This window comes from Panthera pardus, unplaced genomic scaffold (assembly GCF_024362965.1).
Source record: "Panthera pardus isolate Hobbes unplaced genomic scaffold, ASM2436296v1 HiC_scaffold_8, whole genome shotgun sequence".
NCBI lineage: Eukaryota > Metazoa > Chordata > Mammalia > Carnivora > Felidae > Panthera > Panthera pardus.
The window spans coordinates 156,430,577-156,451,031 of record NW_026527013.1 but is presented as its reverse complement, the minus strand read 5'-3'; the positions used below and the strand labels follow the sequence as shown (position 1 = coordinate 156,451,031).

At 45.0% G+C, this 20,455-nt stretch overlaps 1 protein-coding gene and 1 pseudogene across 3 annotated transcripts; one reads left to right on the top strand and one right to left on the bottom strand.

Annotated features, from left to right (window-relative positions):
- Positions 1-20,455, top strand: part of LOC109269190 (olfactory receptor 2F1-like) — a 334,098-nt pseudogene that overhangs the window by 160,574 nt on the left and 153,069 nt on the right.
- On the bottom strand, positions 1,157-19,424 carry CASP2 (caspase 2). 3 transcript variants are annotated; one of them, XM_019453047.2, is made up of 11 exons: positions 19,295-19,423; positions 15,774-15,924; positions 15,327-15,494; positions 15,095-15,176; positions 14,445-14,539; positions 13,986-14,162; positions 7,371-7,499; positions 7,127-7,217; positions 3,760-3,906; positions 3,474-3,583; positions 1,157-3,329 (listed from the first exon to the last, which is right to left on the bottom strand). In XM_019453047.2, the coding sequence occupies exons 1-11, from the start codon at positions 19,366-19,368 to the stop codon at positions 3,198-3,200; spliced, it is 1,356 nt and encodes a 451-aa protein (XP_019308592.1). In that variant the 5' UTR covers positions 19,369-19,423; the 3' UTR covers positions 1,157-3,197. The 3 variants fall into 3 exon arrangements, with proteins under 3 accessions (XP_019308592.1, XP_019308593.1, XP_019308594.1); XM_019453048.2 differs by lacking the exon at positions 13,986-14,162 and having other exon boundaries at positions 19,295-19,424; XM_019453049.2 differs by lacking the exons at positions 1,157-3,329; positions 3,474-3,583 and adding an exon at positions 6,981-7,041 and having other exon boundaries at positions 3,888-3,906.

Sequence of the window (20,455 nt, the reverse complement as noted above, 5' to 3'; positions counted from 1 at the left end):
AAGGTGCACGTGCTCCTGTCTCCCTCTTCGGTCCAGGCGCCTGCCCTGCCCTCCCCTAATATCACGACTCTGCTCTCATGGCCCAATTTCCTCTTCCCCCTTAAGAGGAAGCTGGATGGAGGAGAGCTGCAGAGAAGGGCAGCCCCCAGCTCAGGGAGGGGATAATTTTAGCAGAGAATCCCTGGCAGAGGTAAGCAGGGGGGAAGGGAGGGGAGCTGTGAAATTCAACCTGATACTCATTCAAGGGCGGGGCGGGAAGGACATGCAATCCAGGTCAGAAACCTCGCTACTGCGCTGTAATTCCCAAATGTAGCACCCCCACAAAGAAGCTCTCCCCTGCTGAAAATGGGTACTTTGCTTACTCCCACTGTTCCAGTAATTTCCTAGCCTCTCTGAAACTTTGTATCCCTTCCTCTCTTGAGAACGGCCCCTTTTCCCTTGGGGTGCAGCCAACCAGGGTCAGCAGGCTTTTCATGCCCTTCCCTGTTGTTCAGCCAACTCCCGCCCTCCCCCTGGTGAGGTGCTTCAGCTCAACTCTTTTTGCTCTTTCCCCTCCATATCCCTCACCACTTCCCCCCAGGTCCCACTGATGCCTCCCACCACGAGGCTCCTGCAGAATCTCTCATCTCTCACTGGGCCCATATGCACTCGCACACTTGCCTCTCCAGGCACACACTTTAGATACACTGCGCCCCAAGAATTTTCTAACCTACAGAGCCCAGTGCTTAGATCTCCTTCATGCTGCCCTGAATTCTCTTAAAATCCGTGTCCGTGCTACAAAGCCTTAAATCCAACTTGGGACCATGTAAATTCTATAATCGTGACCATCCTCCTATTCCAGTCCAATCTCTTTCTCCAGCTTTCATCCCATAATCTACATAATCCAGAAGCAACAATGCTTGCTTAATGACTCTTTGGTCTCATCTGACAATAAGAAATCCCAGTGCCACTACATTTTGGGCAGTTGCCTGTGGCCAAGACAACTCAGATGGGCCCACATCTGCGTATGTAATAAAGATCATGCAGCAGAGTAACAAAAGGTGCTCGGCTCTGTGTCCAGCTCGTAAGGTGGTGAGGAATGCTGTAAGGGGCTAAGGAAATGAGAATACGTGGGCTTTAGAAGATTATCTGTGGAAACAGAGATGTCGGGCATACATCAGTAATAAATATGAGCGTTTATTTGGCACCTGAAGGCATATAAAATCCCGGCAGTGGGAAGTGGAAAGGTTCTATCACCCGAATACTTCCGTATTTCGACCCAAGGGTAGAACTCCGCAACAAGTCTCCAAACCACCTGGCTCACCAAACAGGTATTTATTGAGCACCTGAACTACTACAGGCTGGGCACTATGCCAGGTACCACAGGAGATAGAGGGCATCTGTCTTCAAGAGCCAACAGTATCAGTGAACAAAACACATGGAAAAATCTAGAGTATAAATACTAAACTTGTGTATATTTTAAAGGGAAATTTTGTCCCAAAACATTTATTGAAGACCTATCCTGTGCCAGGCACTGGGTACATACTGGAGAACAAAAGAGACAAGGTTTCCACCCTCAGGGAGCTTATGACCTAGTTGGGGAGACAGAAATGAAGTGAAGCAAGCAAACACGTAATTATAAATTGTGCTAAGTGCAATGAGGGGATTAACAGGATACAGTAATAAGGAAACATGGAAGATTATTTAGAGATAGAAAGGTCTTGGGAAGGTGGCATTTAGGCCACGACTTGAGAGGAGTGGAGCTCAGGAGACCCCAGAAGAGTGTCTGCGATGGTCCAGGGCAGGGAAAGAGCTCAGAATGTTTGAGAAACTGAGGAAGGGGCTGGGCTGTCACTTAGAGGGAAATCAGCATTTTGTGAGGTCCAAGCGGGGGGGTGGGGGAGTAGGAGCCCTGCAGACCAAGGTTAGGAGTTTGGACATTACTTGAGGTGTAACAGAAATTCGAGCAGGAGAGTGACCTGATCAGATTTATCAAGACCCCAAACCAAAATCTGCCATATAGAGATTAGATTGGAGGGGGCAAGAATGGAAGTACAAGAAGAGGCCTTGAAGAACAGGGAAGCTTCATATGGCACACATGATAAACAACACATGTAACAACAGTCTCTCTAAAATGGAGACATATGGCAAGGGGAAACAGGCCATATAAAATCAAAAGGGGATTTGATACTGAAACAGAAAGCAGGAACAAACTACTACATGACATCTTTGAGGAGCCAAATGATCCAATTAAGTAGTATTTTAGACAGATTTGGTGGCAGCCATGAAAGGAAGAGAGGAGAAAAGGGGAGAAACAGGAAGTAGGGAGATAACAACTAGGACGCTTTTTAAAAGGGACATTTCAGAGGAAGAAAAAGTTGATAAGGGGACAGGTTATGGAGTATGAGGAAGCATACCACTCTTATCTGCCTCTGCTAACACTCTCCCCGAGGCTCATTTCAGTAAAAAAGCTGAGAGAGAGAGAATAACCGATTAAAAGATCTTTGGAATCTCCCTGGGCAAAGATCAACGAGTTCTAGGTACACGGCATCCAAGCTGTAGCCTCTGCCAAGAGGCTGGGTTCCTTGAGCCTCAAGGAGCCAACAGTGGAGAACACGGGCCTTCCACTGGGTGGCCCCGTGGTGCCGCAAGGGGCGCACAGGTCACAATCACACACGCAGTGGCACAGTGTGCGTTTAGTCCCGCCTGCCCTCTTGAGGCTAAATGAAAAATGCCTCTGTTGAATCAGGACACCTTCCAAACTCTCAGGCGGAGAGAAACGGGGTTGGGATATGAAAGAAAGACAAGACAGGAGATGGCCTCTGAAACATCTTAACTAATAAAAACAACTTATAAAAGCAATTACCAAAGTGCTGTCTGTAAAAGCCCTGAGGGCGGGAACCAAACACCAGCAGCGAGGCAACCCACGTGCCCTCTCCCCATCAAGACCCTGTGTTCACAACATCATCCGCCAGGCGCCTCTACAGTAGCCAGACACTCCGGGCAGCCAGGCCAGCCAGAGCCCGCTCTACAGGAAGGGAGCTTCAGCAAGACCGCTGGCCTATGGTCCCTGGTGCTAGAAGACAGGGAGGAGCCGATGAGGGGCGTGGTGTGCCACAAGCCTGGGATATTCCCAATCCCTGAGGGGGAACAGAAACCGTGTGTCCGAAGAGAAAAGGCCCGGTGGCCTCCGTGCCTCCGGGCCGACAAGGACGACCTCACGTGGGAGGGTGTCCCGGGAACAGGTAGAGGTGCCGGCACAGGGTGCTACAGTACTCAGACATCTCCTTGCACCGGTGGAACTCTGTGCCGGGGGCATAGCCTTCACGCTCCTTGATAAGTGCGTTCACCTGGAAAGACAGGAACCAGTAGTCCAGAGTCTGAGAATCTGGGGTTTGCACAGTCCGGGCACAAGAAGAAGGGTAGGGAGGCTATGAAGGATGGTGCAAGGGAGGACGAGGAGGAAGGCGGAACACCGCACAGAGGCTACTCACCGTAACAAGCATGTCGGCCACGTGCGTGTCACAAGCCCTCTCAGAGAACACTTGAGTGAGGGCCTCAATGTACCAGGAGCCCCGCTTGGTGTTCCGCATGGCAGCGGTGCCTGCAACCGGGATGGTATTAACCACACTGTGGAGGTCGCGGGATACCTCACGCAGCTGGGTGTCCCAAAGTAGACTTCCGTGGTACCCTGTACCCTCCCCAGTCAGAGAGCCCAGCATGCGAAAGAGCACGTCTAAGAGGGTGCAGCCTTGGACTGCGGCTGGGGGCTCAGGATACCTCTGAGGCAGGCATAGCCGCAGATCATGTCCGAGCGCGTGGGCAGTCGGGTCTTCAGCAACTCCTTGCTGTCATCGCTCTCCTCGCACTCAGAGGACCCCGCGCTGTTCTTTCCGTCTTGCTGGTCAACCCCACGATCTGTTTCATCTGTAGCAACGGCAGACAGGATGGACAAATGTTATTTCCTCCCATTGCTCTGGGGCCTGCCACAGGCAAGCCAGAGTTCCCTATGGCCTTGACTGGGAAGAGCCATTTCCAGCTGTTGCCTCCGACTTCTGGCTGCTGAAATTAAAAAACAAAACAACAAAACCATTACTCCCATCCCTGCCCCAGCACGCGTCCATTCCTCGGGGGAGCACCCAGAGGCCCGGCACCACGCTCAAGCACCTGCACATGTGCAAGGTCCAGGGTCTGAGCTCCATCCGTGCTGTGTAAGTCACAGAGCGCTGATCAAATACTCCTTGTAAACAGAACTAAAAATCATATGCCCATGATTTACTTGTTCAATTAGCAATGTACCTGCCAGTCACAGTGCTTTTTATTGCAAAACACAAATATTGATAATGCAGCTTTGTGTCAAAAAAACAAGTTAATAAATCAATATGATTACATGTAGGCTATGTAAAAACCACCTCAAATCTATGTTATGAAACTGAACATGCTCAGTTTCCAAGGTATTTTGGTATTTTTAATTTCATAAGCCAAATTGTAGCAGGCATCGAAGATCTGAGAGAAATTTATAAGAGGAAAAACTTAAAATTGCGGTAATTTGACTATTTTCTTCTAGATAATTGAAAAAGAACACCATTATTCAATTTTAGCAGTTCCTCAACATACCCTGAGTATATCCAACCTCCTGATGCAGGCCTCATCTGTGCCCAGACATAGTCTTATTTGGATGTTGCACTTTTATTTTGGAGGAGGGTGGGGTGAGGTCAGTAGTAGAGACAGAGAGCGAGGACACCCAGCTCAACACACTTAAGCTAAGAGAGTATGCTCCTTTCCAGTACTTTCTGTTCCATGCAACACTCAAGAGGCTAAAAGGCAAGTGAAGCTTGAAGAACTATGGTGAAATGACCAAAATTCACTGATCCAACAAACAGTTATCGAACAACTGCCATGTGCCAGGTACTGCTTTGCATTAAGCCCTAGGGATGTAGTGAAGGAGAGTCTCCTGCCCTTACGGAGCTCACATTCCACTTTGGGAGCCGGTCAACCGGGGAAGGGAGAGTAATTTCACAGACATCAATTACACGAACTAAGTACAGGAGAAGACAGGTGAGCTCAAATCTTCAAAGGTCATCTCTTGAAGGATTTACTCTGAGAGAGAAGGTTTGGATTACCCTAGGAAAGAGCAATTTCTCCCTATCCAGCTCTGATCCTGTACACAGATCTCTGAATATAGGAGGAGAAAATGATCACGAGTGTCTTCATTTCAGTTTGCCAGTAATACCTCCTAAAGGAAATAGGCCAAGCTAACTGTGTTCCCTCAAGAAAAAAGAAGCTTCTTTCCTCCCTTGGTGTCTCAGATCTATTAATCAATAAGTGTTATTGCTTCTTCCAATAACACAATATCCCATCTGTTTTCTGTATTATTGCTATTTTTTTAAGGAGATTAATTTTCATCCCTTCATTCAATATTTATTAAGTACTACCATCTATCAGGCAGTGCTCTGGGGCTGGGCATCCAGCTGAACAGACACTAAGTTCCTGTCCTCACGTACTCTTTCCTCAGTGCAGTTCCCTAGCACGGTAATCGTCCTGGAAAAGAATTCATCACATTATTTAAGCTACCAACAGCTCCACACAACGATCTGTTGAAGTCCAAAATCTGTTTGACTAAAGATTTATCATCAGCGGCCTACCTTATCTTACTACACACCCACATAGATACCCAGTCTCTAAATCAGATCCGGGCAGACTTCCAGCCCAGCACAACATCTGGGGAAGAGTGGGGGCTGTCCTTTTAGTCCTGGTGTGCTTGTGGTCTTGTATTCCTGTTTCGTCTGGAAGCCCCTATTTACTACTCCACACCTATGCAGATTTTATCATTTTGGGTCCAAATTAAGCCTTACTAAATTAAGTCTCTACCAAATGTGTTCAAACTAAGCCAACTTAAAACGATCTATTCCCTACTGCTTACTCCTTCACACATATGGTTTGCATCTCACTAATTTCACCCTTGCTTGAGGCCTCTGAATTATTCTCAAGCTACTTCACGTACATTTGCTTTCTCTTTCTAGTCATCGGTAGGCTATTTAGAGAGACACCACATTTTTTCTTCTTTTTTTTTTAAAGAGGAGCAGTTAGAGAGCCCACACATTTTCTTTTGCCTTTGTGACAGTGCCTAGTGTAGTCACGTTGTAGAACCTTAATAAAATTATCTCCTTTGGTGATATTATGACATTATTAACAGTATTAACCATTTACATCTGTTGAATACACAACAGATAAAAAAAATTATTTGTATGTTAGGACAAAGTGACCTTTAAGCCAAACTATAAGCCCCTTGAGGGCACTAACCATGTAATAATGGTCATGGCTGGCATTTTCTGTGGATTTACTATGAGCCAGGTCCTGTGCTAAGTAAGCCCTTCAAGTGTATGATTCTGTTCAATGATCACAACAACCTTACGAAGTAGGTCTGATCATTATCTACATTTTGTATGCAGGAAACTAAGGTGGAGAGACATCAAGTAACCTCTCTAACTTGACAGAACTGGTCAGTGGTAAAGTCAAAATGTGACTCCAAAGTTAGAGTTGCCCTCCAGGATGAAGAGTATGCCCGCATGTCTTCGGAGCCTAGTCCTGGAGTCCTGGCTGCAGGCGAGAAAGAAGAGGGACAGAAGTGTCTCAGGGACAAGTAAGAGACAAAGCCCGACCTGGGGCTTCTGCACTGCAACCCTGCCTGGTACAAGGATGACGAAGAGGCAACGATGGAGCGCAGGTGAAAAGACGAGAGGGGAAGAGGGATGCAGGAAGGAAAAGAGGAAGTGGAAGAGAGACAGAAGAGACAGACAGAAGTGCCTCAACTGCAGTGAGTAACAAAAGAAAGCGCAGCAGAGTTAATAGTGCAGAGGTGACAGAGTTCTCACGAAGGAAGGCAAGGCACTGAGAAAGAGTCTTGAGAAGAGGGTATGGTGGTGCACAGAGAGCTGACCAACCTGAGAGCCATGGGCTGCCCAAGTCCCAGCACACCCCATGCATCGGGAGACACTTACAGAGCAAGAGAGGCGGTGGCAGCAGTGAACAGAAGGAGGTGCCCAAGGGATCCGATAGCACCTGAGAGGAGCAAACAGGAAAGTGAGAGCTGGTGGGAGGCTGCCCAGGAGCCACCACCCGGGTGCTGGTCTGCTAGAGCACTCACCTCCACGGCAGGCCTGGATGAAGAACATTTTCGGCTTGTTCTGTAGGTTTGGGCAACTAGCGTTGTCAAAGAGCCGAAAAACCTCTTGAAGCTGCCAGAAAGGAAAGAAAGAGAAGGGAGGTTAAGTAGCCCGCAGGGCCTCCTGAGTCCTGTATTGGCCATAGCAGCCATTACAGGAGAGATGGGTAGGCAGGAGGGGAAGTCACCGAGCTCGGACAGCTGTCGGACACGAGATGACACACACCTGAAGCAGTTTGCCATCCACACCGTAGATGCCTCCCTCCACGCCATGAGAGAGGAGCGCTACTATGCAGGAGTCAGTGACACGGTGGGCAGGTAACTGGGCAAAATTCTGAAGTTTCTCTTGCATTTCCTGCAGGAAAAGTACCTTTTGGTTAGTGTCGTTCACTGTAGTCTGCGCCAATGTCATCTTTCTTTGGTGTCTGAACCCCTGAGCTATTAGAAGACCTGATGCGTTCTATATATTATGTGGCCAACGATAACAGATGTCAGAGACCCTATGAGAGGCTAAAAAAAAGCTATGGACTCATCACAAAAATGCATGACTTCAGACACACAATTCTGAATATAATTTCACAAAATTCAGACTCACTGAGATACGTTAAGAACTCCTGGACTAAAGCAAGTTACTAATGAAGCTAATCATGAGATAGTTAACTTTATCCACTCCCCAGTCATCAACCAAATCTTCTAGCAAATGCCCTTGTATAAAAATGACACAAGGAGGACCACCAGGTGAGTTATGAGTGAATCAAATATTTACCCAGCCATAAGGAAATAAGCTGTTCTCACTAAGGGCTAATGGGATCATGACAATAAAGAATACTAGCACTTTTATGCGATTTTCTGTCTGAGATTTTAAGTTCCCAGAAACAATGACGATATCTGTACAAAATGCTCACTTCAGGGAAGAGTGTGCTGTAAAGATAATTAAGCACAGGGCCATGGCTACATACATGGGCTACAGGATCAGACAGACCTAGCTTTGATCCCTGAGTTCATAAATTAGAATCAATTATTTCGCCCCTCAAAGCTCTAATACTCATTTTGTAAGAGGGTAATTAAGAGTAAATTTTTTCCAAGTTTGTATAAAGATTAAATGAGATACTGCATAGAAAGGATTTAGAATTACAACTGGCACCTACTGCAAAGATCTGCCATTATTATAATGTGCATATCTTACAAAGAGTAGCGATGTCATTTTCTCAAAGAAACCTACTACTGGTCAACCTTGTAGTCCAACTTAAGAACCTTATTTGTCATGTACCAGGTTGCCACATGTGAGTATCACTCTTTAAACACTTGGCCCATCCAATGGCAAGCTATACAAAATAGTTTAATAATCCAATTTAAACTATTAAATCTAGGTCTCCCTCTACAACTAGAGAAGTCTGAATGGTCCCTCCTATTTGAGATGAGCAGGGAGAAAGCAAGTTCATTTTGACTATGAATTTTAATATAATGAAAATGAATATGCTATCTAGGCACATTAGTTACCATGTACAGCCCCCAATAAAAAGCACACTTGTATAATATATTTCTTACAAGTTCTGGAAAGTTGTAAGAAAGGCAAAGTCTTGGGTCCTAGCAAACTCCAGGTGATTCTGACATGCTAAAGTTTGAGAACTACTAATCTATTTGTTCAGAATACTTCCGTTTGCAGATAATGGAGACAATTATACAAAAGCCTTGAAAGGCTGCAACTTAAACTGGATATGAAGAACTTGGCTTTATTGAAAAGTATGTTCATTTTCTGGGCAAAGAGAAGCCAATCATAATATTGGAAATCTTACGGTAATAAAAAGATATCCAAAATTCATTTATTTCTAGAATATATAATCTTAAGAGAATACATGAGTATGAATGTTTTTCTTGAGTCGACCATAATAGAATTGTAACATAGAGTAGTTGAAGTTCATTTTGCTGGAAGAAGGCTGTAAAAATGTATGTTTGGCACCTACTCAAGAGCATTTTGAACTTAAGTGAGACTATTAGGTCAGTAAATAGTGGACAACAGAGCCCAAAGTAAAAACACACACTTAGTAATTGAATTTAATAGTACTAAATGGATAAATGGGGGTTATATCATTTGGGTAAAATTTTCTGAAAGCAGCAAAGCTTAAAATAGGATCTCTAGATTTATTCCTGATAAAATTACAGTACTTCTAAAAATAGCAGAGTTCTTAACCAGAGGTTGGGGGACACAAGAGAATAACCTATAAACCCTCAGAAATGATATGCAAAACTTTACGGCTAGCTGCATTTTCCAGGAATGAGCCATAGCATGTCCTTACATTTTCAAAGCAGTCTGTGACCCAAATGTAAGTTAAAAATCAATACCACATAGCGGGGGGTGGGGTACCTGGGTGACTCAGTCGGTTGAGCGTCTGACTTCGGCTCAGGTCATGATCTCACAACTCGTGAGTTCGAGCCCCGTGTTGGGCTCTGTGCTGACAGCTCAGAGCCTGGAGTCTGCTTCAGATTCTGTCTCCCTCTCTCTCTGCCCCATACCCACTCATGCTCTGTCTCTGTCTTAAAAATAAATAAAACGTTACAAAAAATTTTTAAAAAATAAATACCACGTGGGAAAAGGAAATCTGCCACTTTAAAATGTATCTCATTTCCTTGGGGTGCCTGGGTGGCTCAGTCGGTTGAACAACCGACTTTGGCTCAGGTCATGATCTCACAGTTTGTGAGTTCGAGCCCCGCGTCAGACTCTGTGCTGACAGTTCAGAGTCTGGAACCTGCTTCTGATTCTGTGTCTCCCTCTCTTTCTGCCCTTCCCCCATTCATGCTCTGTCTCTCTCTGTCTCAGAAATAAATAAACATTAAAAAAAAATTAAAAAAATAAATAAAAATAAAATGTATCTCATTTCCTAATATATGATAACTAATTCTAGAACTAGTAGCCTCATGGGAGGTGCAGTGACAGAAGACTTTGATGACCAGGAGGAAAACTGAAAACCTCCACGAGCAGTGAGAATACCAGTGTACTGTCCAGCACCATGTAGTGGAGAGGATTCTCTAAGACTATACTATTTCAAATTTTTAAATGCAATTATTTCTAAAGTCAAAAAGGTATAATAGGGAGAAAAAAAGATCTTAATTTTTTTTGGTTCTCTTTGCTTGCCAAATAATTACATGAGAAAAGAGTTGAGTCTCTTGAGAAGTCCTACCAGGAATAAAATATTCTGTGCAGATGCCCAAAGAACCAAATTATCACAACCACTGTAACTAACTGGTTTTAGCTGTACTGAGAGTTTGATTGATTGGCCACTGTTGGAAACTTGACTGTGCAACGTCCTCCTGTTTCTGAGTCTCCAGAGCTAAGGACCAGGCTACAAGGAGGGCTATCCCCCAAGGTTTAGTTCTATGCCTTTTGGTCTTCTGACTCTAACCTCCTTCTCAAAGATTTCATATTCTTATCACTTAAAGTATTTCTCCTGCACAGGTAATGCCCAAATGTTTGGTCTTGATTTCTCTGAGACCCTCAAATCCTTACTTAATTTTTCTATCTTTTTCTATATGCAGTCATTTAACCACCGAGCACTAACAGTACAGTCATGCCATTACGCTATTTTCCACACACATTCTTTCCCTCTTGGTCTACTATTCTGTCCAGGATCCCAACATCTTGTACTCCCAGTATATTAACTCCAAACTGGATTCCCTGCCACTGGTCTCTACTTCACTCTTCCCAATGGTAGCCCGAATCATCACTGTGAATGTATCACCTTTCTGTTAAAAAAATTACTAACGGTTTTGTAAAACAAGGAAGTTCAAGGGCCTGGGATTCTAGTCCCTTTATCTCCAATCTTATTTTTGGCACTTTTTTGCCATGGCACATTTGCTTTACCCATTATTTCCCTAACATCACAGACACATTTCTATCTATAGGCTATTCTCCCTGCCTAGGACCCCTCCCCCACTCCTCTGTGCTTCAGGGGCTTCTATCTTTCAAGGCCAGCTCAAGTCTCACACAATCCATTTATCTTTCTGACCACATCTACTGAGGGGATGGTTTCTTTATCTTAACTACTGTAGAAGACTTGTCTACTCTTGCTTGGTCCTTAAGAATATAAGGGAAGTACTTCTTTTTTTGCTGATGTCAAGACTACCTCATCTGAGGTCCTGTGAACTCAAGAATCACATTAAAAAAAATTTCTAGTAAATTTATAGAAGCAAACATAGTTCCGCCTCAGCTATTGTAAAGTGTTCAAAATTAATATTTATTTATTTTTATTTTTTTAAAAGTCGGCTCCATGGCCAGTGTGGAGCCCACCGTGGGGCTTGAACTCACAACCCTGTGATCAAGACACGAACTGAGATCAAGAGTAGGATGCTTAACCAACTGAGCCACCCACGTGCCTCTGATTAATTTTTAAAGTAAGTTCTATGCCCAACATGGGGCTTGAACTTACAACACCAAGATCAAGAATCATATGCTTTCCCAACTGAGCCAGCCAGGAGCCCCTAGGACAATGTAACCAGAGAATTAGAATCTAATAGGTACTTGAATCTACATCAGTTTTAGCATAAATGGGAATGGTATTTGTGAAGTGGGTTCATGGGTACACCAAATCTGCTGAATGCCTCTGAAAAACAGTAGTATATAGCTGACTTGGTGACTCAGGACTGTATTTATTTATTTATTTATTTATTTTTATTTTGAGAGACAAAGAACAAGCTGGGGAGGGGTAGAGACAGGGGGAGACAGAGGATCAGAAGTGGGCTCAGTGCTGACAGCAGAGCCTGACGTGGGGCTCGAACTCACAAACCATGAGATCATGGCCTGAGCCAAAGTCAGATGCTTAACTGAGTCACCCAGGCACCCCAGCACTGTATTTTTAATTATCAAGCATATAAAATCCCTTATCAACTGCATACAATTTGGAAAACTATGACATAATAACTTCCTAGTAAAAGGAATGGCTAGAGGGGCACCTGGATGGCTCAGTCGGTTAAGCATCTGACCCTTGATTTTGGCTCAGGTCATGATCTCATGGTTCATGAGTTCGAACCCCTCCTTGGGCTCTGTGCTGAACAGCATGGAGCCTGCTTGGGATTCTTTCTCTCCCCTCTGCTCCTCCCTTACATGTGCATGTGCTCTCTCTCAGAATATTTAAAAAAGAAAAAAAAAAGGCTAGACAAAAAGCTCTAGAGAAACATAAATAAACATTCATTTTGTTAAGTGGCCTTCTAAGTGGTCTCTTGGTAGGAATTACAGCTGATGTCCTACCCTCATTCCCTTCACGCTCAGTAGACCTCTTAGGAAAGCATATAACCCACTTGATCAAGAGTCACAGCCTCTACTGACTGAGCCAGCTAGGTGCCCCGAGCATATAACCTACTTGAATATCACTTGATTACTACAGAAGCTGTTCCAGCCATGGCTTTGAAGCATGGATGGGTTTACTTCTCTGTATGGGCTATTATTGCAAAGGTGGTGAAAAGAGCAGGTAAATAACAACACTAAGGTATCTACTGTTGAAATTGGCCTTACCAAAAGTACAGCATGTATACAATCATTCTCATTGAAGATAGCTGAGAAACAGAAATGAAGACCACAGACAATGCTGAAGACAAAACAAAGATTTCCTATCTCAACAAGTCAAAGTGAATTTCCTAGAAACTGTGATTTTACCACTGATGTTACCAAAAGCAAATTTGAGAAAGTACTATTATTCTGGAATCAAAATGAAGAATTAGGGGTGGAGAGATGGGTTAAATAGGTGATGGGGATTAAGGAGTGCACTTGTCATGATGAGCACAGGGTGATGTATGAAGTATTGAATTACTATATTGTATACATGCAACTAACATAACACTGTATGTTAACTAACTGGAATTAAAATAAAAACTTAAAAAGAGCAAAAGGATGGAAATGGGAAAAAAAATGAAAATTAATATCTATTTACCAATAGGCTATCATCAATTCCAGAAGAGAAAAACCTAAAGGTAACTAAGTCAGCAGTACGGCTCAGTAATTGGGGTTAACAGGGAAACAGGGAATAGCACACAATGAAAATGCTTGCGATTTGTAGGAATCTAGTCCGGAAGTAATCTACTCTAAGATCTGTCTTGTGGTCACACAACTGGTAAGGGTAAGGAATTTTTCCATGTTAATTCATGGAAACTGCCAAGGACAGTTCTAGCAAACTTTCACTTGCAAGAATTTTATCTGCCAAAGTAATCTTTTCAACAATAACTGGACTTGTAAGCAACAATATCAACCAAGAAGTAAATGTCCTGTGTCATCATGGCTTAGAAGTATCTTTCCTGATTGGCTGGGAGAATCTCAGTGTCTCCTCACATCCTGAGTGACTGCGAACCAAGTTTCTGAACATGGAAGAGTAAGAACCCAAACTGGGACTGGTGTTGCTCAGGAGAACACAGTGACCCTAAGCTTAACACTGGAGCTGCTGGCTGGCCTGAATTCTTTTTTTTTTTTTTTTTTTTTTTTTTTTTAACTAGCTTGCAAGGCAAGACACAGAACAGAATGAGTAAAAAGGTACAAAGGAAAATAGAACTTGAGGGGCACCTGGGTGGCTCAGTTAAGTGTCCGACTTTGGCTCAGGTCACGATCTCACGGCTCGTGAGTTTGAGACCTGCACTGGGTTCTGTGCTGACAGCTCAGAGCCTGGAGCCTGCTTTGGATTCTGCGTCTCCCTCTCTCTCAAAAATATACATTAAAAAACAACAACAACAACAACAACAACAAAAAACCCACCATAATTTGAGTAACACCTGAGTAACATCTATCCAGCAGGTAGAAGAGCAGTGAATGTTCCTGGCCCCAAAGTGTTGCCCAGCCCTCCAATGTACACATTAGATGTACCTGTGCAGTCTGGTCAAGTAGAACATGGACTTTGTAGCCTAAGAGCTTGAAAAGGGTGACCAGAGTGCTGTGGTCCACATCCCCTCCAGAGCGAAATTCCAGGTCTTTCTCTCCAGTGAAGTGTACATTGCTCAGCACCAGTGCCAGGCCACGAGGCCGAGACTGCAACCTATAGGCCTGGGGTGGGATGGGGGTGTGGGGGAGGCCAATTAGAGCTTCTTATGGACACAAACTATGTCTCCCCAACTAAAAAATCCGACACATTTCAAGAAAACAAAGCCATCCTATTTTTGTTAACCCCACCAGATCAATACAGAGAAATGCTCCGAGAAGATAACCAATCAGTAATGCCTTTCTGACTAATAAAGCAGGAAGGAGATATATACGCAATCTAAGTTCAGATGCCCAGGAAGGGTCTCCCATTTCCCAACTCTTCCTCTTGCATTCTGCATGACTCACCAGCTGGTAGTGTGTTTGATAAAATTCGGGAGTGCAAGGCTTCACGTGAAGGCAGGGAGGACCATCTCCATTGTCTAGGGAGTGTTCCACAGCATCTGTGGCACAGAGAGCCAAAAACACTAGTATACAATCTGTGTCAATCCTAGTACTTCATTGTAACTTAAGGCACCCTGTTGAACTGGGGTTTTAATAATTAGTGGTTCTGCTCACTCCCCAAAACTGTCAAATCCAGGAGGGCAGAGACCCTATGTGCTTTTGCTCACTGCTGGATTACCCTCCCACATACCGTACTGAATGGGGTATCTGATAAAAGCCTTGTTCTAATCAATAGGCTACTCAGTCAGCAGGCTAGTGGCCCAAAATGTAGTCTTTGCTCATTCTAAAGTAGCGGCTTTAAGGAGCCAGGCCACTCGGGTAGGAATTTCCTACCTATACCTGAGCTAAGGGCTAAATACTGTGGAAAAATCATCTGTGATGGAAGGAAGCAGGCCCAACCAATACCCCATCTAAATTTTCCTGCTAGTCCCTAACAAATTCACCGAGGAAACTGTTCCCAGTATGAATATAAATAGGAATCGTGCTAGGGCAAAGTCAGATACCAGTCAAGAAACAAGTCAATCTGTGGGACGTGTTATGCCATCGATTCTCACCTGGAGACAGGCGGAGTTGCTTGTGAGGGGGACAGGACTCACACATCGGGAAGGGGAGACTCCAGTCGTTGTCACAGCTCAACTGTAAGAAACCAGGACCCATCATACCAGGTCTTAAGGAGATGATCCTGTCTGAATAGAACCATCATCTAGTCTCCCCAGCCCCATCTCAAAAATTCCTTTCCCACCAAACGAATCCTTCTCAACACACCACATGTCTAGGGCTCCATACCGGTGGGATTGCATGCTGAAGATCAGAGAGGGTAGTGAGCAACAGATCCTCCAGATGACCCTGCTTGGTCTCCCTCAGGGCCACACAGAAGGCATTAAAAGCCTGGGGACCCCTCTTGGGCAGCAAGTTGAGAAGTTCCACATTTTGGCTGAAACTGCCCACTTTGGCCTAAGATTTAAAAAAAAAAAACAACATGAAATCATATTTACTTATCCAGCTATAATCTTCTCTCTCCAGATGACCTTCCTAGTAATCTCAAGAATCCTTTTACAGGAAAAATACATGTATGGGGGGAAGTCTTTCCTATTATTTTTAAATTATATGTCTTTTCTGTTTAAGGCTTTAGGGTAGAAGGGCATTTTCATTTCCTTAGTAAGGCTCTACATCCTTTGTCATACTCCCACGACCAATTTATTTATTTGGTGTTTCTCTTTCGCTTCCAAATACCTGAATGTGCTCCCTCATTTCCAAGGTGATGATGTCCTTCTCTAGGAGGTGTTCTAACAGTTCACTCAGCAAAAGTTGTTTGGCCAGTACCACTCGGTTCTTTTTTAGTGCTTCCTGATGATCAGGATGCATGCCACACACTCCCAGTATCCTACAGATTTAAGGCAGAGGGAAAGGCTGTCAGGTACAAGATTTGGCACAGAAGAGTAGAGTGGAACAGTTGTGGGTAGACAGAACACAAAGGATGGGACTGCAATAACCAATATTAAGCATATTTTATTGAATCTGGTTAAAATCAAAGCAGTATTCAGCAGTAACACACTGGTCATAAAGAAATAACGTATAATTTTTTATGGAGTATGTTCAACTGAGACCATCCTCTGAGATGAATTAGTCTGTCTAGGGGAGGAAAATACCTATCTTGAAAAAATGATACACACAGAAGCACAAATATATTTATGAGAAGAAATATTCCTCTGACACACCAATTTCAATTAAGAGATTATTCCAGGGGGCCTGGGTGGCTCAGCTGGTTAAGTGTCCGACTTTGGTGGCTCAGGTCATGATCTCGCGGTTTGTGGGTTGGAGCCCCGCATCGGGTTCTGGGCTGACAGCTTTGAGCCTGGAGCCTGCTTCCCCACTCTGTGTGTCTGTCTGTCTCTCTCTCTGCCCCTCCCCCACTCGTGCTCTGTCCCTCTCTCTCAAAAATAAAGACATTAAAAAAATAAAAAAAAAAAAATTAAAAGATTATTCCAGAAAACCTTTTACATTATTTATCTAGGCTGCTATAAATGATATGTTTAAAATGATCCCGGGTGAGGAATAAAATAATTTAATACAATGGCAAAAGTTCAAGCCAATCGCTGGCTTTAACACAAAATAAATGAGATAGGTGTACACACACACACACGTACTCTCTATCCCACTTATACCTATGGTTTTTAAAACTTAAGTTCCTGTGACAAAATGATGCTAGAAATAAGAACTGGGTAAGTAGAAGGTATGACAGAAAGTCACAGTAAATACAGACGACAAACAGAATCAACATAACTTGAGATCAAGAGTTAAAACATAAAGGCTAAATTCTTTTGGTAATTTAATAGAGATGTCTATTTCAAGGATTCTTGGTTTTGCTATTGGTTTGGAAAGAGACCAGCTCTGTTTATGAATTTTAAAATTCCCATTTCCAATATATATCATCTCTGTGCCTAGTTTACATAAACCCAGAGCTCACCAGCCTGCTTAGTTCCCAAGAAGATGACAACAGTAAGGGTCTGACGGCGGGAAAGGGATGAGGTAACAGCTTCAGTTTATAACTTTAAAGCCTATTTAAAGATGCACACTGATTCAAAGATATTAAAATGTGGGGGAGGGGGGATGAGGAATTTGCATCTTAGAATCAATCAGTTAAATACCATGCATTTATAGGATGCACTTGGCTTAACTCCAGGTTAGAGATACATAGAGGAAGGAAAAGCAGAGTCCTGGAAGAGCTGAGAGACCCAAGAGGAGGATGGCATGTGGACCTTAAGGCAGAGGAAGTGGTCAGCAAAACATTCCCAAGATTGGAAGCAGCCAACTTCGGTTAAGTTTAGGGTTTGGGACAGTGATGTTTGAAACTCCATTTAAGCTTCGGGTTTCTGTTTATTAGAAATACTCCCATGACCCCAAACCTTCAGTAGAAACCTGCTACAATAGATCTGGAGAAATCAAAAACCTTATTTAAGAAATCACCTTAGGGGCGCCTGGCTGGCTCAGTCGGCAGAGTGAGCAACTCTTGATCCCGGGTTTGTGAGTTTGAGCCCCATGTTGGGTGCAGAGATTAGTTTAAAAAAAAAAAAAAAAAAAAAAAAAAAAAAGTGGGGCACCTGGATGGCTCAGTTGGTTAAGTGTCTGACTCTTGATATTGGCCCAGGTCATGATCTCAGAGTCAGCTGTGGAATTGAGCCCCGTGTCCAGCTCAGCCGGCAGTGTGGAGCCTGCTTGGGATTCTCTCTCTGCCCTTCCTGTGCTCTCTCTCTTGAAATAAATAAACTTTAAAAAAATTAAAATAAAAAAATCTTTAGGGTGACTGAGTGACTCAGTTGAGTGTCTGACTCTTGATTTCGGGTTGGGTCATGATCCCAGGGTCATGGGATCAAGCCCTGCACGGGGCTTTGTGCTGAGCGTGGAGCCTGCTTGAGATGCTCTCTCTCCCTCTGCCCCTCTCCCCTGCTCGTGCTTGCTCTCTCTTAAATAATAAATTAATTAATGAGTGAATAAATAGACATCTAAAATATATATATATATATAAAAGAATCACCTTAGAAAACACCAAGCCAGTAACAATGATGGCATATATGAAACTCTGGTAAAAATAAATGTTATCAGGCCAACTGCAAGACAACATCACAGCTGGAGATGCTGGGTATTTCCTTAAGATACCTATCACTGGTGAAGCAGGTTTCCTCAAGTTTCTTCCCTTAGTTTACCAGCAGCATTTCAAACTTTCTCCTCCCTTGGTTTCCCTGATACTTTCTCTCCAGTCCCTCCCTCCGCCAACTGTTCCTGTTCCTTCACAAGATGTGTAGCCTGCCCTTGAATGTTGACATTCCATTAGGAACCCCCTCAAAGAGCCTCTCCCTATTCAATCTCACCCATACTCACAATTCACTAACTGACTCACAATTCTTAACTCTTTTGAAGTTCTAGACTTAAATTGTCAATCAGTAACTCATTAGGTTTAATCAGAAGCATTATCCATTCTCCACACACCTGCTGCTTTCTGCATTCCACTTTAGGCCAAAGTCTCAATTGTGGACTTTCCCAAAGTAATCATAATCATCTAGAACTCCAGGCCACAGATGGAAAGGGAGGAGGAAAAGGAGAAAAGGACACAAAAGGAATTCCTAAGTCTGGATTCTATGTTTTTCTGCAGGTTCTGGCTCCAAAGCCCGAAGTTAATCTTCTGGGTCTGGACCACGAGGCATTAAAATGTTATCCAGGGTGATCCCTGCCATGAAATGATATAACTGGGGCAGAGGCGGAGACACACTGGGAGTCTCGGAACCACCTCGTCCTTTCAAAGTACTCAACCCTTAAAGCCCGTGTCGACTGCTTTGAAAACCTGATCACTGTACCCAAAGCAATACGTGTCATGATACAGTCAATCCAAATCAAATGTACATCAGGGAGGACTGCGAGGTCTGCAGATGTCATCCGCTTTTAAGGGGGCAAAGTTCCTCATACAGGAGTAGAGGGACAGAAAGGATGGAGAATCTTTAAGAGAAGCCGAGATTCGGCAGTACCGGAGAGCTCCTCATGTCCAGAGACCCCTGGGGTTGGTCAAAGCAGGCTGGGGCAGTCAGAAGAGGGACAGGGCCGAGAGGAAGCCCAACGCTCGCGCGCCCCTCGGGGACTCGCCTGGCCTCCCACCCTTGGCTGCACGGGTGGACACGGCTGCTTCCAGAGGCGCCAGGGCCATGATCCGTATTCCCTTCCCTGGGCCCAACTAAGGACCTGTGCGACCCTCCCTCACTCACCTGCGCCCTCTGTCAGCGGCCATTACCTCCTTTCGGTGCAGACAGGGCCGGGAGGCCGCGCTCGGCGCCGCCATTTACCGCTTTTCCCGGGCTGTGCGCGTACCGCCCACAATCCAAACAAACGGAAAACCCTCACGCCCTCAGCATCCCTCCCCCCGTCCGCCGGCGCACATTGCGCCTGCGCGCTGCTTCTTCTAGCTCCACCCCCACGCGAGAGCTGCCCCGCCTCTGCCGTCGCCAGTGCGCGCGCAGGCACAGAGCCCTCGCGCTAGAAACGCCGTCCAATGGGGTGAGAGAGCGCTCTTGGCGGAAAGGGAAGGGGCGGGGGAAGGCGAGGAAACACCCCGTCCTACGCGGGAATCCGATTGGTCGTCGGTTCCCGCGGAAATCGCGGATGCCTCTCCGGCGCCTCCCACCCTGTCTCACCCGCCTATTGCAACGTTACTGAGACGGGTTTGGCCGGACTTTATGCTTTATTGAAGTTGAACTGTTGGGGCCAGGATAAGGAGGAGATAGAGGGCACTAGGCGTTACACAGATACCACACAGTGGATGAAAGCCTGAGTGGGGAGCGCACCCCTGAGGAAGGTGGGTCAGCGATGGCCGAGCAGCTCCCAGTGGCTAAAACCTACATTACAGCCGAAGCACGATTCCAGAAAATCTAGTGTTCTGTTGGGATCTTAGCGAGCAGGACCCGGGGGTGGGGGTGGGGGTAAAATGCTGCGGTCCGAGTGCAGGGGTGAGGCTTAAGCGGTTAGACACCGTGCATGTGGCTCCAGCGCTTCATAGCAGGTGATTCAAGAGTGACCCTCAGGTACTCCGCCACTCCTGGCAAGCCCCTGTCATCCTTTCTGATCCTTGTCCACTCGTCTTAAAATCGGAAGTCCCTCCCCCGGGGCAGTTTACTCCAGTTTCCCAATGGGGTGGGGACCCTGCCCTGGAGACTGCTCTTTAGCCCCAGGGCAGAAATTGCCCCTTACCTGGAGCAGGGGCTATCACGGCTTTGATTAGCTTTGCTCATCTAGGAGAGAGGGCACACTCCTGGTCACAATCAGTCCACACTGCCCGCAGACACAACTGGTCCACCGCTCTGTCCCTAGGAAGGCTCCCACCTGTCTCCAGCAGTTGCTCAAGATAGAGATTGAGAGATTTGTGGATGACC

Excerpts from the sequence above, each read along its gene's own strand:
- CASP2 (XM_019453047.2), bottom strand. The coding sequence starts at position 19,368 with ATGGCGGCGCCGAGCGCGGCCTCCCGGCCCTGTCTGCACCGAAAGGAG. Across the intron at positions 15,925-19,294 it reads GCCGCTGACAGAGGGCGCAG|GATACTGGGAGTGTGTGGCA; the intron begins GTGAGTGAGGGA and ends TTAAATCTGTAG. Across the intron at positions 14,163-14,444 it reads ATCAAACACACTACCAGCTG|GCCTATAGGTTGCAGTCTCG; the intron begins GTGAGTCATGCA and ends ATCCCACCCCAG.